The 18,252-nt window shown below is 43.4% G+C and overlaps 1 protein-coding gene across 2 annotated transcripts; it reads right to left on the bottom strand.

Moving 5' to 3' along the window:
* Positions 1-3,040: 3,040 nt before the first annotated feature.
* On the bottom strand, positions 3,041-17,497 carry efna1a (ephrin-A1a). Of its 2 annotated transcripts, none has more exons than XM_005927602.2 (5): positions 17,154-17,497; positions 5,997-6,292; positions 5,140-5,205; positions 4,931-5,026; positions 3,041-4,808 (listed from the first exon to the last, which is right to left on the bottom strand). In XM_005927602.2, the coding sequence occupies exons 1-5, from the start codon at positions 17,249-17,251 to the stop codon at positions 4,684-4,686; spliced, it is 681 nt and encodes a 226-aa protein (XP_005927664.1). In that variant the 5' UTR covers positions 17,252-17,497; the 3' UTR covers positions 3,041-4,683. The 2 variants fall into 2 exon arrangements, with proteins under 2 accessions (XP_005927664.1, XP_005927663.1); XM_005927601.2 differs by having other exon boundaries at positions 3,041-4,811; positions 17,154-17,496.
* Between the last annotated feature and the right edge of the window lie 755 nt (positions 17,498-18,252).

Here is an 18,252-nt window from a genome sequence, read left to right as displayed (position 1 = left end):
GTTTACTTAAGCTGGTATGCCGAACGAGTGAGTAAATAAAAAGAATTGTTTCCTCTTGACAAGCTTTTACTCATTGGAGCCTCTTCTTGGGGTCGGACGGTTAAGGGGCCTGTCCGACGCCCTTAATTTACGGCCACGTCTTTGAAAACATTGGGGAGTTGGGAGGTTGTGGCACCAGTGTTTGGTGCTACAGCTGTTTTTACTGTCACGGCCTTAAAGCTCCCCTGGGAAGGGTGAGACAAGAGAAGAAGAGATGAGAACAATGGCTTGTCATACAGCTTGCAGACACGCAAACTATCATGGTTGGAGAGGAGGAGGTGTGTCGATGCTGGGGCTGAGTGTGGAAACTCACCATACGGTTGAAATAAAGATAGCAGAGGGGTCACTAAGGCGTATTCAATCTTCCTGCCAAAAGACAATGCTAATGGTAATAACAAACAGACTGCACCTCATTTTTCTTTTATCTCATTCGCAGCTTTTCCTGTCTGTGACCATCTTAGCCTTTATTCTATTTGTCTCCTGTCACATTAGTGTATCTGAGCCATTATCTGTGATATGTGCTACTCGGGAGATCTTCCCAGTGTAATGAAAAAGCAAAATGGAGTTTGGTTTCCTGAAAGCTTTTTTGCACAAAAATCCCCTTAATTTAAAGATGCATTTTTCTTTTTACTGATAGTGGCAAACTGGATTGCTGGTTCTTTTTAGAGTATGTATGAATATCTACCCCTTTATATTTAATGTGTCTATCCTGTGGTGATCATCTGTTGTTGGATGCCATACATAGTGGAGGAATTGTACCTGCCTCAGCTGTACACCTAAATGCCATCTGCTCCTCACCTTCCTGAGAAGTTATCTGAGAATGTTTTGCTTCAGTTACTGTGTGAAAGAGTGCAGCCAAGCAGAAAGCTAAGTGTCACTGTAACTTTGTCTCAGATGTTTTACTGTGTTCCAGGATTGAAAATAGGTCTGCTCTGCAAGGCTGAGGGCAGCTTTAAGATAACTTATAATACTTTATTATTATTATTGATGTTCCAGGTAGCTTTATGGTGTTAAGCAGGTGTGCTTGTTTCTGATTTGCTTACCATGCACTTGTTTACATGGTAAATGGACTGATTCTGATACAGTGCCTTTCTACTTAGCTTGAACACTCGAAGCACTTTATAATATAATCCTTATTCACCCATTCACACACACAGTCATACAAGCACTTTTTTATGCCTTGGTCCTTTCTATCTATCATTCACTCTTCAATGAATGCATCAGAAGCAACTCTGGGTTCGTATCTTGCCAAAGGGAAATGTTTACATTCAAACTGGAGCAGCAAGGGATCGAAGCACCAATCTTCTGATTGGTCGATGACCTGCTCAGCCACAGACACCCCAAATGTGTCCACATTTCCTAAATAGTATGTAACATAATGCACAGTTGGAATTATTAGAATTATTTTTAGTTTTACTGATATTTGCAGATAAACAAACAGGTTATAAAAGATGGATGCAGCCACTGTGACATCACTCACTGGCAGTGTTAGATCCAGTGCATGTAAAGTAATGCAGTCACATTGTGTTTTTTGGTAATACAATAATGTGATACATTAGTAGAGTAATGTGTTGTTACTTCTGTTACAAAAGATGTTGTTTGTGCGATGGACTAAAAAAAAAAGAAACATCCGACATATCTTTTTTCTTCCTGTACAGATACAGCTGATTTCAGGTTCTGTGCAGGGAGGAGATCACTGGTGGAATGTTCTGCAACTTTTGAGGAGATATGTTCATTACTTTTATTTGTGATCTATGTAAAAAAACAAACAAAAAAATCCAAAACATCTCAGAGAGAAACAGCTTAATAATACTGGTACAGTGTGAGAAATTATTTTTTGATCTACAAGACCATCAGGAAGAAGCTTGGTGAGAAGGAGAGAACTGTTGATGCGATCATTTGGAAATGGAAGAAATATAAAATGACCATCAATCACGCTTGGTCTGGAGCTCCACACAAGATCTTCATTCATGGGGTGAGGATGATCATGAGAAAAATGTCTGATTGGCCAAAACAACTTGGGAGGAGCTGGCTAATGATCTGAAGGCAGTTGGGATCACAGTCATCAAGAACACCACTGGTAACACACTACATGTAGAGAACTAAAATCCCCCTGCTGAAGAAAGCACATGTACAGACCTATCCTAAGTTTGGAAGTGAACATTAAAGGGAGTTTTTCCTTCCCACTGTCGCCAAAGTGCTTGCTCACAGGGGGTCATATGATTGTTGGGTTGTTTTCACTGTATATATTATTGTACGATCTACTGTACAATATAAAGCGCCGTGAGGCAACTGTTGTTGAGATTTGGCGCTGTACAAATAAAATTGAATTGAACATCTAAATGAATCAGAGAAGGGTTGGAAGAAAGTGTGGTGGTCAGATGAAACCAAACTTGAACTGGTCTACCATCAATTTGACCTGCTGTGTTTGGAGGAAGAAAAATGTTGAGTATGACCCAAAGAACACCACCCCTACAATCAAGCACAGAGGTAGAAGCATTATGCTTTGGGACTAGTTTCCCAGCAAAAGAATTACCCAAAATATACCAAGGCAATTAATACTAATGGCTACCAAAGATGCACATTAAGCTCATGGAGCGATCTCGCCAGTCCCCAGAAAGCCTGTGGAGGAACCTGACACTTCAAGAAAACAGAGCCCTGATAATCTTACTTTCTGAGTCTGATGGACATTATTAAAACCATGGACTTCATGTTCTATTCGGACCAATAGAACCAAGGGTCACATTTTCATAGACTTCTGTACAACTGGAAAACCAGAAGAGTCGCCCCCTGCTGGCATTTGAAAAAGAATGCATGTCTGCCAATTAGCTGCCGAGCCACTTTACTCCAAACTATACCAATGCTCTGGAAAAGGCTCACAGGTAACCACGAAAAACAAAATTCTATGCTAATGCATCCATTAGTTATTAAAGCTCAAAGGGGTGGGGCCAACACTGCTTAAATACTGCCGCGGTTAAAAATAATCACAAGAAAGTCATTCTGGTTTTCTCAAAAACATCTTTTTTTTTTTTTATTTTCACATGAAAAGTTTTCACATTTATCATATTTATCAAACAGGCCTTTTATAGAATCTATAATATATTTATATGTACACATATCATACATTTCTCTTACTTACACATGTACAAAATTAGGTAACAAGAATTCAGATAAAAAAAAGACTGACTTCAATGGTAGTCATACACTGTTGTGCTTTGTTGAATCAAGCCAGCCTGTCAGGTGAAGATGTGCTTGGCAACTGGGTTTGATGCTGTGTCTCGTCTGTTGTGAACTGGTGACTATAACCTTTTTTTTTTTTTTTTTTTTTTTAAATTGCTCTAAAACTAAATAGCTGATTGCCCCACTTTGTGTTTGCTTGTTTTCCAGTCGGGGTGGAAAGCACCATGACACACAGGGGTGAGTCCTGCGCTAAAAAAGAAAGATTTAATACCAGCTCCTTGTGTCAGACAGTTTTAACCATTGCGAGGCGAGATCCAACAAACAGAGAAGTCCAGCCTCTCTGCGGTTCACACAACATCTCAGTGTTTCTTTTGGCAGAAAAAAAACCAACAACATTTGTCTCAACACGCTTTCAATCAAACGCTGCACAGCTTACACACATTCTCCTGTTCTCAATTAAACGCGCACATATTGCCTTTCACACAAATACTACCTCCACCGGGGGCCCTCCCCATCGGCAACAGTAAACATTTCATTTTGTGAGCACATGGTATATACAGTAAAACGTCTCAGCTGCAAATGTTATAAATTATCTTCACAGAATGTACACGTAACATGATTCAACGTAGTGTTTCCATGTGTTACAGAGCGTCTGATGATTGTGTGTGTGTGTGTTTGAATTAAGCACTGTTTTAAATGGAGTGTATGTTGATGTGCAGTATTAGTGCTACAGTATATAAGCACATGGTCTGCGAAGGAATGGTGGTCATGAGAACAACTTTTGTGTCTGTTAATGCTACATTAAGAGAACGCAATCACCTGGGACAGCAAGGTCACGCAATACCGCTACAATAACAATACAACAAATAGTACACAGTACTCAGGGTGGAATAGTGTACAAGTTGGAGAGATGACTGATCTTTGGCTCAAAAGGCTTGAGATTACTTTTTATTTTCTTCCTTTCTTGTTTCTTTAAATGCTGACTCCCTGTCCCCCATGTCAGTATAAAATTCAAAGTTGGTTAACTTGGTGTCGTAGCTCCTGATTGTCCTTCAGCCACTTCAGGTTCCTCTTCAACTTCTTTCTTCTCTCTTGCAGGGAATTCCTCCAGAGTGGTTGGTTTGATGGGGGAGCCCCAAATAGCACAAATCAAGGAGAGCTTAGTCTTTCCAGAAAAATACTGTCATCTTTTGGACAAAAAAATAATAAGACAAAGCACAAGTACTTGCCTCAAACGCTCAAAGTTGCTCAGCACATGTTGTGCAAGCGAGTCCATCTGTACTCTGCAAGCTTCAAAAGTCTCTCCCTGCGGCCAGCACTGGGCATGTTTGTTTTTTTTTAAAGTCAGTGGTTTTCAACCCCACGGACTGTCTTCATTGTAGTCTCTGAAAAAAAAAAAAAACCCCAAAAAACCCCCCCCCCCCAAAAAAAAAGTCTGCCAACAGAAATCCTTTTTATGTATTCTCAGTGCAACAAAAACAGTAACGAAAATGGGACTAGCACTGAGAGGATTGAGAGGGATGTAGCTGCCGCTGCGGAGTTTGTCCGTACACTCTTCTGAACATCTGGCAGGATAACCACCGGGTCATCTGCTTGAGGACAGGAGACAAAGAAAACACATTAGTACCATAAATTTACATAAACCCCAAATGTACCTGGATTGTTTTAGGGTCAGGGATAATTAGATAGGACACGGGGTTGGGCTACATACCTGCAGGCAGCCTGTTGGATGGGTTGTGAACCCCGCCACCGGCTCCAACTGCAGTCCCACCTGTGCCCCCTTTAGCCACTCTGGCCTCTTGAGAGCCTGGAAAAAAAAAAAAGGCCATCAATCATTCTGTCTTGCAATAGCCTAAAACACGACTGTTAGAGGTGACTGTACTGCTTTCCTTTCATCCAAGAGGGTGGTCAAAAACTTACCATCTGCGGCTATGACGTCCACCCTCAGCCTCAGGCACTCTTGGCCATGGTGGTGCAAAGGTTTGGCTGCAGGGAAGAAGAAAGAAACAAAACAGGCGTTAACATCCTTACTAATACACTTATCCTCTCTTGGCCCCTTAATCCACCTTAATGCACACGCGCATACAAACACTGACACACAAACCCTTGGCAACAGAAAAACAATGGTACAAAGCCCTGGGAAGCCATCTGTGATCAGGCAGAGTGTGTCTTGTCCTGCCGTTTATCTAATTACAACCATGGCCAGGGTGACAACATTGCCTGTGCTTTGTGGTCAGTTTACAGCAAGGCTAGTATTGCATAAAACTTGGCAAAGTGAGCCAGCGCCCCAGTTTTCAAAGAGCTGGCCACTGAGCTGCAGCTTATCACACCTGGTACACAAACATGCAAACGCCACCCAGGTCACACTTTGTTGCAAAAATAAGATTTCTGTGAATCAGAGATAATTAGATGGATTGACATGAAGTTTTTTTTATCATTTCCAGGCAACGAGCTGCAATGACCTTAAGATTAAAAGATTTTTTTCCAAGTGAAATGTCTCAAAAAGACGTCCATGTTTATTTTAGCATGAATTAGGATAACTTTAAGGATCGCTTAGCATTAGTGTTTAGCATCTAGTCATCATTACATAAGTACCACATTTCTATGACTGACTTTGTGTCATGCAAACATCCAAAAGCTAATATGTTGAACAGGAAAACGCTGTCAATTTGAAGAGTTGGCATGTAGTTCCAAGCACATTTATCTTGGCTGCATGCTCCCTGTGTTATTAGAAAATGAGTTTAACTAGGAACTAGGACAGGATCCGTGACACTTACAGATATAGTAGTAGCTCTCTCCTTGGCGAAACTCCTTTCCCAGGGTGAAAGGAGTAAAACGCTGGAATTTTTCAGAGAACTTCTCAGGAGCGTGAGGGGCAAATGGATGACTGCACTCCCAGCGCATCTGGTCATACGACTGCGGCTTGCAGTTGTCGTAGTCCTCCCGCTCCACCATGTAGAGCACGTATCGCTCAGCATCCATCGATGGCACCTCACCCTGCGGGTAATGGGGGCAGACGATGTCCAGGTAGTCATTAAGCTTCACCTCCACAGCATAGTCGACCCGCTGAAACCTGTCGGGATGAGGGAGAGGACGCAGGTTACTCAAGTGGCAGGAGACTGATAACCGTGCTTATAGCATCGGAGCAGTAATAAATATAAGCCTCAAAACCTCTGATTATATATTGATCGGCTACACGCCGGTATTCAACAGGGAAATCAGAGGAAAGACTGTTAGGTCTAGGAATGGGAGATAGAGAGCAAAAGAAAGAAAGAATGTTTGTATGAGAGGATGTATATGCGTGTTCAGGTGGAACGAAGAAGGAAAACGCGATAAGGGGAAAAAGTGATCTGCAGAGGACACGCCCATAAATATGGATGAACGGGAGGCCAGTGTAGCTGATGCTGCTGTGCTGAGAGTTAGCAACGAGTGCACATTGATCCCGTGTCTCCCTGGAGTTGAATGATGTTTACCGAGAAACATTAGTAGTCAGTTAGCCCGTCAACACAGGAGATGAGTATTGACATCTGCAGGCTACATGCACACACAAACAAACACACAGGTAGAGCAGCAGAATGCATAATGACAGAAAAAGTGGAAACACACCTGAGTTTGCGAGCGATAGAGACAAGAATATAAATAAAGGTCACAAACAACTCAATCTAAAAAAAAAAGCTTAAGGATAGACAAACTATAACTGGGGTAGCAAAAGGAAATGGCAAAAGCATCTGCCACAGGATAAGACGGACTAAGGCAAAGTGGAATTTCTGAACCAATCTTAATGATTTAAGAAATTATGGCTGTTGCATCTCCTCACTTGTTTCAGGACACACTTCAAAAGTCAGCATCTGTGATGGTCTGATGGTGTCTTAGTGCACACAGCAGGGGTAACCTAAACATCTAGCAAAGCGCCATCATGGCTGAACAATAAACAGAGCTTTTAAAGAAACATGTGCTCCCATGTTCCTTTTCATGAATGCTCTAGCTGATTTCAGCAAGAAAAACCACATTGTGTACATATTCCAGCAGCATAGCTCAGTAGTAAAAAAAATTAGGGGGCTGAGGAGGGGTAAATTGGCTAGATTGCAGTTCGGCCTGGTCACCGCATTTTGAAAAAAAAAATGGCAAAGGAGGCCCCAAATTGTTGAGCAGCTGAATTTGAGAATAGTACAAAAACACAGATATCCCTCAGCTCTAAAACTCTTACAACACTTCATAGATGATACGTGACAGCGGTAGCAGTAAAGACCCACCTGCCACAATTTGCTCGAGGCGAGTTGTTGGCATCAAATTCAAAAAACAAAACAATAAATGCCCCAAGTTTCAACATCCGATATGTTGCCTTGATTCATTTTCTAAATAAATGCAGGTAATTTACAAATCACTGTTGTCTCTTCTTGCTTACATTTTACACCGCGTCCCAGCTTTTTTTGAGAACAGGGTTGTCTTAACCCACTCATTAGGGTCAGATAGATAGGCACAGATACAACATGAGTCTGGTGACAGTCTGTAACTGTCTTCCACCACACTCCCTCTCATTACAAATACAGATAGAGACAGTCAGACTGTCTGCCTCCCCCTTCAACCCTCCCTTCACTCTTCCACCCTCTCCACCCTTTTTACTATGGTCCTTAAGTAAACTAAACTTCCCATCTCCTCTTAGAGCTGGCTCAAAAAAGCACTTACACAAAAAGCATCATTTTAGTCTGCTTCACATGTGCGCACATAAACACTGATTACTGCAGAAAGCTTAGACTACTTAAAGAACAATTTAGAATACTTTGGTGCAGTTTCATTTGGCCTTATCTCAACTGTCCATGAGTCCGTCGCCCTCAGGGGGATACCATCAGAGATATTATGAGGTTGTCTCCAGGGAATTGTCACTGAAGGTATTTCAGCTTTGTCCCCATCCTCTTGACTCAGTGAGAGCTCCAGGGGCGGCTCACAGCTAATGCTCTCTTCTCAGCCAAAGCCATCTATCACCAGCCTGAAGCGGTAGCTGACCACAAGCAACACACACACACACGCATGCACACACACACAAAATCACACTTACTTCACAGTAATTCCCATCTATCAACAACCTAAAGCTGTAGCTACCTACTATTTACACCCACTGAACCCACACAGGCAGACACACATCTCCTCCCATGGTACTGAGCTCGATGCCTATCAGTTTACCGTCTCCTACTGTTCTGGATCGCCAGGGGTTCCCTGAGAGTAGATGAAATTTGACAGACTTGAATATTTTTACAACACACAGGGCGAATGTGTGTGTAATATAGAGTTTTGTTGCTTTTGCAACGAATATACGCATAGTTTGACAGCCTTTCGACACTAACCCTAAAGAGAGATAGCTAACTGACTGCTGTTTAATCAGATCTACAGATCTCAAGGAGTTATGAGCTCCCAAAAGCCCGTGGGGTGTTAAACTGACACCAGTGATGGCATTTCTTTCCTAAAACAGGCTTCTCTTTGAGAATTCTGGCTTTTATCAACCCACCACCTCCACCTCCACCCACTCCTTAAATGTAACAAGTAGCATTTGGGGAGTTTGTGTTTGTGTGACAAGGTCCATATGTGTGACTAACAATCAAAGTGCACAGGCCCTGGCTCCAGTCGCTCGTTAGCTGGTGTTGTTGTCTGTTGCCAGGGGTCTCCCTGGTACCCCCTTGGTAAAAGGATAGACACAGTGGCTCCAAACTGTGGGCCCTGACTCCTACTACCCCTCTGGCTCCCTTCCCCCACATCCCTTTGCCTCTCTCTGCCTGACTGCATGCCATCAATACCGATGGCCAGATAAGCCAGAAACACGGGCCCATTAGAAACCAAGCATCTTTTTTAGCGGACCAATGAAACTTCCATCTTGCCAACAAGTTCCAGCCAACTTTCGGTGGGGAGAGGAATAATTATAATTTTGCTACGGAGCAGGCAGCTTAGTGCTTATCTGCAGTTTGCCTGCCATGCTCTGTTTACCAGATTGCTGTTAAAGTGTTTTTTCCCCATGCCGCTTTCAATTCCAGGCGAATCGATAACACTATTGAACAAACACTGTTGTTCTCTGCTTTTGCCTGACAGAGTTATCAGCCCACTGCACACCCTGAGCACACACACGCGCGCACACTAACAAACTCCCTATAGCCAGTCCCTCCCTGACCTCTAGTCCTGATTACAAACAGGTTGTAGTATGGTCCCAATGTGTTCATTAGAAAGGAGGTTGAAGGGGGTGCAATTAAAACACAAAAAAAGGGTATTAAACTCGCCCTAGAAGGGGGTAATTATGTCCTCCCTCTCCCCACTTCCCAGCCCCTGCAGGCTTGAGAGCACGGGGGGATGAATAGACGTGGGCGAAGGGGGTGGGTCAAAGGGCTTGAATTGGGAATGGCTTTTGAAGTCTCACCCAGTAAATGTTTCTATGTGAGTGCTACTGTTGCTCTATCAATGCCACCGTTTCATACAGTGTTTCTATTCACAGTGTGCCCGCACTGATGGAGTGCTTCACTTACCAGGGAGAACCGCCACTGAAAACGCACCAGGGGATGTTGGCTAGTGCCTTTTATTAATGGCAAATAGTTTTAATTATCCTGCTGCCTTTTGTTCACCCCCCAACGCCTCAGCACTGAAACGTTCCACATCATCAGCTTAATTAACTGATTGCGGTAACGCACTTCAAAGAGAGCTTTGGCCCCTGTGTCACACAGTTTAACAAAGTCAAACCATGCCACCTTCACTTTAGCAAACAAAATCCTCTCACTTTCAGCCTTCCCCAGTGTGTGTCCCTTGTTATTTCCCTCCTCCAGATTGTCTCCCTCTCTGAGTCAATAAGGCTGTTTTGGTTTATTTCCATTGTCAGCATGGAGTAGCAGAGTAGTACTCTCTACTTACGGATGATTTGTGGAGCTATGGCAGATATGCAACAAGGATTGTGTGCGAGTGTCTGTCTCAGCCTGATACATTCATGTCAAGGATTGTTTATGTCTGAGTAGGTGTGCGTGTGTGTGTTGCTGTTCTGGTGCTCTGGGGAATCTGGGAGTGTGTTTCAGTGGCGATAAGGTGGATAACAAATGCTAATAATGAACAGAGATGATAGCGAGGGAATACCAAGTGGTCACAGGTTGCTCCTTACCACTCTTCCTCCTCTTCTGAGAAGGAATTCCTAATTTATTGGAGCCTTTTCAGGAAACTTCAGGAGTCTAATCTCTTCTTTAATCTCTCTGGCTTGCATTTTGCTTTCTTGTCTACCTCTATCCCCTTCTTTCATCCATCCATCACCCTCTCATCTCTGCACTCTCTCACCCTGTGGAATGTCAGAGCTCTGAGGCGAAGAAGCTGCGGCGCGGATCAAAGGTCGGACACTTGCCAAGTCAGCACCAGAGAATTTTCTACATGGACAGTCAGCAAGAAGGGTCTTTAAGCATTTTAAATTCTACAGACGGATAATGGGAATTAATCTCTGTAAAGATTCATTCAAATCTATTCTAAAGTCCATAAAGGTCATTGTAGAACAAACTACACAGATCTCACTACAGCTTCCAAAAAGAGTTCCTGTCTTCTTAACCCACTGTCTCTCAGAGCTTCATACAGTCACCCTAACCACATAAACAAGATTATTTTCCGTAACGGATGACTGAACCGGAATGTGGGGACCACCTAATTGGCTCGCCCAAGCCTGGATTATTGGGTGGAGCAGTGGTTGAACTGAGGTCCATTCATCAGCACCAGACCCTACTTAATACAGGGGCTTAGACTGGACAGCGAGGCCCAGAGCAGGGAATGACGGCTGGGGACAGAGTAAGGGGTGAGACAGGCAGGGTGGAGCTTTTTCCCCCCACTCCCACATCTATTGTTCTCACATAGAGAAGGGGTATTATGGCTTTTCACTGAAGATTTGGAGTTCAAAAAAGACACATTGTCTATGTATAGCTATATATGTGTGGGTGTGTGCAAATGTGTCCGTGCAAAAATGGGAACCAAGAGGTGGTAACAGAATGCTGAAAGACACTGGACACAAGGGAGTACTTTTTTTCAAGATAAATCCCTCAAAACCACATGACTCCATGGCAGGTGAAGCTTTTTCCAGATCCAAACTTAGCTGAGTTAAGCGGGACTGTTTAATGTTATTGCTCGGATTCTTCTTGTTTCATCCATCTACCTACCCATTCATCCATCAACGTCAGCCGACCCTTCCCACTCCCTGTCTATCTCTCAACACTCAATAAGCAAACCAGATCCTAGTGTCAACTCTGTCACTCCCCCCACTCAGACCTGCTGAACCAATCGCAGCCTTTTCTGATGGTATTCCAACTATGCAGCTCTCTGACCCACCGTTTGCATAGCCAAGCACAATGTGATGTGGGTATGCAGGGGTCATCATAGAAACAAATATGATCCAACCCCGTTAACATAATATTTCAGCCTTCATTCTTTGCACCGTGTGACTTTTCACCATCCATCTCAATCAGCTTTCTCTGGTCTTGTCATTCAACCTTTGTCCGCCCGGTTCATTGGTCATTCTACCGGCGTGCTTTGCTGACCTAGCTGAGCTCCTTTTGCCACCCAGCGAAGAGACAAAGCTTTAAGTTCAGCAGAGAAATAATTGGCCGACTCCACTGCACTAAGGAGGGTTAGATGAATACATATGCTCTTTCCAGCTGCCTTATACTGTCCCCTGAGCCATTTGTATCTTATAAGGGCCAAAGCAGAAAGGTCATCTCTGACATCACATTTCTCAGCAGGCAAATATCTGTATAAGAAAATCGATTTTGCAAGATTGATTTTTTTCAATGAAATAAAACTTTCATGTTTAATGTTTTTTTTCCTCCTGTAAAAACAATCTCAGATTGTAACTTAATGAATTCCAGTGAGAATTAACAATATGTGAGTACAGGCAAAAAACCCTTTAATTAAATGGTAGCTCTTGCTTATGACGTCAAGTAGAAATTATGGTAATACAGCTGACCTGCAGGGGTGGCGATAGTTGCTGTGCAGACAAGTTTACACACTACATCTAGACCTTTAACAAACAGGCCCAAAAAAGAAGGAAAAACAAAAAAGTTACACAATAGCTGATATTTACACAACAAAAACAACCACAATGGTTCATTTCAGAGATAATATCCGACTCTTTCTGGCCAATTCTTCCTCAATCAAACACATCGTGCACTGAATGCCACCAGGAATTGACAAACAAGTCTGAAGGACACACGCACGCACACACACATAATCTCTGGCTCAGACACATCTAATAAAGAGAGTGCGAGGTCTGTTCGCAATTGTAATTGCAACATAATCATAAATCTGTGTACTAATGGAGCTTTTCTTCCTCCTTGGTTTTATGTGTGGGACTGAACACTTGTAAAGCAGAGCAGATTGGAGCAGCATAGCGGGAAGGTGCAGGGGAAGTCTGGTGTGTAGATAAGAAAGAAGCATGAGGACGGGCAGAGGGCAGAAACACTGGCCGAGGTCAAACGAGGTGAAACTGATCAGAGTAGAATCCCAAACAGAGACATGCAGCGATTTGACAGCGGGGCGGGGACAGGAGGAAGATCCCAAATCATCCTTTTGGCTTGAAAGTTGGAACACAAACCCTAATTAAACAATTAATCCCTGCTCAGTTATTTACTCTAAATGTGTTCATTCTAATGTGAGCCTGGGAAATTCAATCAGCTCCTTTTATCCAGACCTTTAAACCCTTGCGTGTGCTGGTGTGTGAGAAATGTATTGTTTATTGTGCAGACAGGATACGCTGTTTTCCCGGGAAAAACGTAACCAGGAAGCGCAACACTTCGCAGGAGACACACAGCAGACAGCGTGCAGACTTTAGTAACACCAACATCACGCCTGCGGGAAGTTAAAACCTTTGGCCCGATTCACTATCTAGCTCAGTCAATAAAACAAGCCCTCCTGTTCTGACTCTGCAAGAACAAGTGAGCTGGAAGGAAAAGAAGAACCTTATCAATGTGATCACTGAGGTAAAATTTTATTATGATTGCAGACTGTAAAGATGGGAATCATCAACACACTTGAGTGGTCACTGAACCCAAAAGAGGCGATTACCATCTGCCTGACGAGGCAGCATTTTTTTTCCAGATTGAATGCACCAGACAGATTACAAAGCCAGATTAAGAGTGGTGAGAGGGGAGGGGGGCGGACACTTTGAGAGAAATATGGAGACCAACTAAAGGGAAGGGTATTCCAGGGGGTTAAAGCTGGATTAGGATTTGAAAAGTGAAGTGTTCTGGATGTATATGAGGAAAGAATAAAAAAATAAAAAAAAAAATAGATTTTTATTCATTTAAATTGGAAACTGCAAGCATCTCATATCTATTGCCCCCACCAAATCACGCCAGTGGACTAGCCAGTCTTATGTTTCATCTCTCAAACATGGATGCACCCACACAGACACTTTTACTTACTCCTACACATACACTTCTGTGTTTTCTCCTTCTCATTTCTCTCCTTTAATAACTTGAGCTCTCAGACAGGCTCCACCATTTCCACTGTTAAGCAAGACGTTCAAGATGGGCACGTTAAAAGGCCGAAAGGAGAGCGAAAACAGTTTTGCTGGGAAGAGTGGAGTGGCCTTTCTTAAGGAAGTAGAAGAAGGAAGCTTTAAAGGTAAAGTGCAAAGTGTGTGTATGTGTGAGTGGGGGGGGTTCTTTTTCCCTGAAGGAAAGGGCAAAGTGCCTTGTGACGGCTCGCTGTGGGTGCCAAGAATGATATAAAAAAAAAAATTAAAAAAAAAATTCCACACCTCTTACCATGCTTCCCTCCTTCTCCCCTTCTCTGAGAACCAGAGCTGGAGGTGAGGAAATAATAGACTGAAAAGGGACAGCTTGTAAAGTTGAGATAAAAGCTGGTGAAGGAGTGAAGGGGACCGAAAAGACAGGAGAGGGAAGAAAGAGAGTTTCCCAGAGGCAGAGCCACGGCTATGTGAAGAGGGGCTGGCCTGAGTGGCAGCCAGTATTCAGGGACCACCGACGTGACAGAATGACTGACAGATTGATAGAGGCCGTGCCACTTCATCACATAGCGAACTCTGACCCTCGATCAGTCACACCAGTTACTATTCTCTTTCTGTGGCCCACCGTGAAGAGCAAGCCCCAATTTGTATGGGGAGCATCACAAAAAAGCCACATTGACTGGATAAAAACCGAGAAAATGCTTCATGCGGGTGAAACATACCTTAAATAACTTTCGTGTGAGCCAGCAGGAAGCAAGCTCATTTTAACGAAGGAACGGTGAGCTGAAACTACTTGGAAACGCAGCTAACCCAATGTCAAACAGCTGTTCTGAAAATCACTTCAGAATTATAAGAGATTAGTTAAAAGACTTCTTTGAGATCAAACGTGTGTGTGTGTGAGCGTGCCATGAAACGGTTAACAGATTCACAGAGCCCACAGAACCAGGCTGCAGAGGGAACCTGGCCAAGAAGAGGGGGAGGGAGGTGCCAGAGAGAGGGAGAGACAGGTACAAAGCAGAGGAGGAGGTGGAGGTGGTGGAGGTGGTGGTCCTCTCATGCTCTGTCAACAGGGAAAAGGGAAAAGGAAGTAAGAAGCACTGAAAGAGCAGATTATTGCCTCACATCGAAGTTGTAGAGTCCAGGGGGCTCCTGGGCCGATGTCAACATCAATCCCAAATGTGTAGTGCGCGTGTGTGTGTGTGTGAGACTGGGTTAATGTGTATGAGAGCGTGTGAGTCACTTGAATCTGGCGATGCTGTGTATGTGAGTAAGCTTATGCACAGACACTCCCTTTACAAAAAACACACGCTGGCATGCCGGGACCAAAGCTGAACGCTGGTGAGCCTCTTTCTGGCAGTCAAACCTGGCTGGTGATTAAACTGTTGCTAATCAGAAACAAAGGTCGCAAATATGCCAGCAAGCAAAAAGGTCACGAACACAAACACACACAGTAGGAGATTTTGTTGTGCTGAAACATAAAAAGTCCTTAGGTACAGGCAGATATGACCTTGGAAGTCTTGGAAGTCAGCAGGCCCCAAGCTGTGCACACAAACATGTTAGGAAGGGAAACTGTGCAAGTGTGTGTGTGTGTGTGTGTGTGTGTGTGTGTATTGCTAAATCCCTTAACACACCCACATGGGGAAAAAAGGAAATGAGTATATACCACATGGACTAAAGCGATCACTCTCAGATCAATTTGATTAACGATGGCTCTCTGACCAATTGGATGGAACAATTAACCCGGACCAACAAAAAGAAAACACGCTATCAAGTAACAGGTCAAAGGGGAGGGGAGATTGCGGTGAATGATGAAAAGCACCAAATAAAAACTCTCGTGCTTTTTCTGTGAAAACAGGATTAAGAGTAGCTAAAGGGAGAGATTTAGCACAGTCATCTGGAAAAAAAGCAAGTGCAAAAAGACGGATTATCAGTATATATATGGGAATGATCACTGTCATTCCACAGCAGGGACACAGCAGAACGCCTTTCCATCTGGGACTTCATTCTGATTTCCTGTGAAAGGCTTTGTCGTTGTAATTACGGACTTTCTGAGAACAGCAACTGCTGTTTTAACCACAGGGGAAATGAGGAGGGAGAAAGTGGTTGAACGTAAGCTTGTGTGGAAGAACGCTTGAATATACAATATGTGTTTGCCCACCAGAGGGAAAGTGTGTAAGCCCAGCCCTGATTGATTCAGACGGCGTCACTTGGTGCGACTGAACATGCTGGTTTGTGATTGAGGGATTGCCTGCCAGGAGTACCTGTTTGTGCTTGCCCTATCGTGTGTGTGTGTGTGTTTGTGTAGGGGTGCACGTAGAGGTTCATCTGTGGAGTGAAAACCTAACCCTCTTCGTACCCCGAGCCATGTCACCCCAGCCATCATCAACCATAATTCTAATTGACCCCCACTTACTCCAAATGGCCCCTAACCCTGACAATTTGAGCTCCAATTTCTCCTCCCTGAGCAATCTATCTCTCTCCCACAGCGTGACCTACTGGGCAGGCCTCAAGTTACCTCCTCTGTCACTGTCATACACCATTATTACTCGTCTTACCACCTGAAATATGAACACCCCTATGTCTCTCTGACAGCCACGTAAGAACCCAAGTGATATCTCTTGATTTAGGAGATATGGCAACCTCCCACTCTACTCAGAGGTTAGGACTCGGTGTCAGATGGGGAGGATATTGCAACAGAGCTTTCAACACATTCTGCAGCGAGTCAAGCCTGTAAAAATCAACAGGGAAAAAGAAAAATACAACCCTTGCCAGGGAAAAATTGTATCCAAACCCGGGTAGAAGTGCAACTCATGAATACAGACATAAGAGAAGTTTACTGACATGTTTGCTGCAAGCACACGCACATACAAAAACACTGTATCCACATGCCGACATGCAGGCAAGATAAAACAAGCAGTATTCAAAGATTAAATGTCCTAAACCTCAGAAACCCGCTGTTTCCTTTACTCCCCCCGCATTTACATTTAAAGCAGCTCTCTTCCCTACTAAGCGTGAACTATTTAACTGCCTCAATATCAGCCCAGAAAGATAAACAGATGGCATAACCTGGTGTAACTAATGCTGCTGTGTAGGTAGGCTACACAGATTGCGAAACGGATTAAATCTGGACAGCTTAAACAAAGAATTACAGGTAAACAACACCACGATAACAGGTTAGAGCTCAGAAAGAGGCGAAGAGGGAAGATACTCCTAACTGTCCCGCATTATCATGACAACAGCAGACAGTCGATTCTATCAGGCGCTCATCACAGGCATCTCGCTGAATATACATGAGCTGCAACTATTCAGCGTGCATCTGAATATAAGATAACGGCTTTGCCAACACTGCAAATGCGGTTAAAAGTGTGTTTGATGCCAAAAGTAAATCAGTTTGTAGAACCGATTAAGAAACAAGAGTGCGCAAAGACGATTCGAAGTGCGCTGCATTAGCGCAAATGGAAAACATATTTACTTTGGGTTTGTGCTGTTCCAGTAGACACTGTGCCGCTCCGCTGAAGCAAACCAGGCGCAGACGCTCCCAACGAAGCCCACAATCCAAACCAAATCCATGGTGGAGAGGAGTGAAGGCGTGCAGAGACGGAACACAACTCAGGTTGGTTGTGCACAAAAAAAGAAAAAAAACAAAACTAAAAGTTTACCGAAGGAAGCTTATCCGTGAACCTGTTAATTAAAAAACTTAACGCACGCAGCAGATCTGAGAGAGATTTCTGTATATTCGCAAAGGAATAAAAAAAAAATAAGTGAAGGGAGACTGAGATTACTCGACAAATCCGTAGTGAATGAGAGGTTGAGCTGAGTGGAGGTTGGTTTTGTGAAACGCCCACCTCCGCGTGTCACGCCTCCTATGGCGGAGGAGACCAATCAGAGGGCTGTCCGAGAGAAGCGAGCTGCACAGGTTTCTCTGCAAGTTTGCGTGCTTTGTGTGTGTGTGTGTGTGTGTGTGTGTGTGTGTGTGTGTGTGTGTGTGTGTGTGTGTGTGTGTGTGTGTGTCATCACTCCGGCGTGTACAGGGTGTCTGGGAAAACAGGGTTTGCTGTGATTTATATGCCAGATTTTTTTAATCGTAACTTTATTATGCTTCAAGTGTAAATACATGTCATATGTTGCAGATTTTCGTGCGTCCACATTATCCTAATGTAGCAGCTGTATTCAAATAAATCTGTAATTGATAGCTCTTGTTATAAACTACCAAAAGTCAATGCTTTTGTTCCGTTAGTGGATTGTTATAAACGTGTTGCAAAGCAGGAATCCTTGAATATGGCTACATCTATAGTGAACTTGTAGCAGTATTTCAGTTGTTTAGACTTTTAGCTTGGGCTAACCTGGAAACATGAACAACACATTACATCATAAAATTAATAGTAGTCATGCTGCTACCTCTGCAACTCATCATAAACAAAATCTGTACATTACAGTATCCAAAAGATGATTTTGTGTTTCACTTGCATGAGTTGAAATAGCGTGTTTCCTTTCTCATATGTCCTTATCTATCATTGAATTGCAACACCCCTAGCTTGAGAACTCGTGGAGCAACATCTGGTATGTTTTTA

The sequence above is a fragment of the Haplochromis burtoni genome, unplaced genomic scaffold (genome assembly GCF_018398535.1).
Source record: "Haplochromis burtoni strain Fernald_Lab_line unplaced genomic scaffold, NCSU_Asbu1 Contig_90, whole genome shotgun sequence".
Taxonomy (NCBI): Eukaryota; Metazoa; Chordata; class Actinopteri; order Cichliformes; family Cichlidae; genus Haplochromis; species Haplochromis burtoni.
This window is presented reverse-complemented; position numbering and strand designations above follow the sequence as displayed.

Excerpts from the sequence above, each read along its gene's own strand:
- efna1a (XM_005927601.2), bottom strand. The coding sequence starts at position 17,251 with ATGGATTTGGTTTGGATTGTGGGCTTCGTTGGGAGCGTCTGCGCCTGG. Across the intron at positions 5,206-5,996 it reads AGAGAGCTACTACTATATCT|CCAAACCTTTGCACCACCAT; the intron begins GTAAGTGTCACG and ends TCTTCCCTGCAG. Across the intron at positions 4,812-4,930 it reads ATCCAACAGGCTGCCTGCAG|CAGATGACCCGGTGGTTATC; the intron begins GTATGTAGCCCA and ends CCTGTCCTCAAG.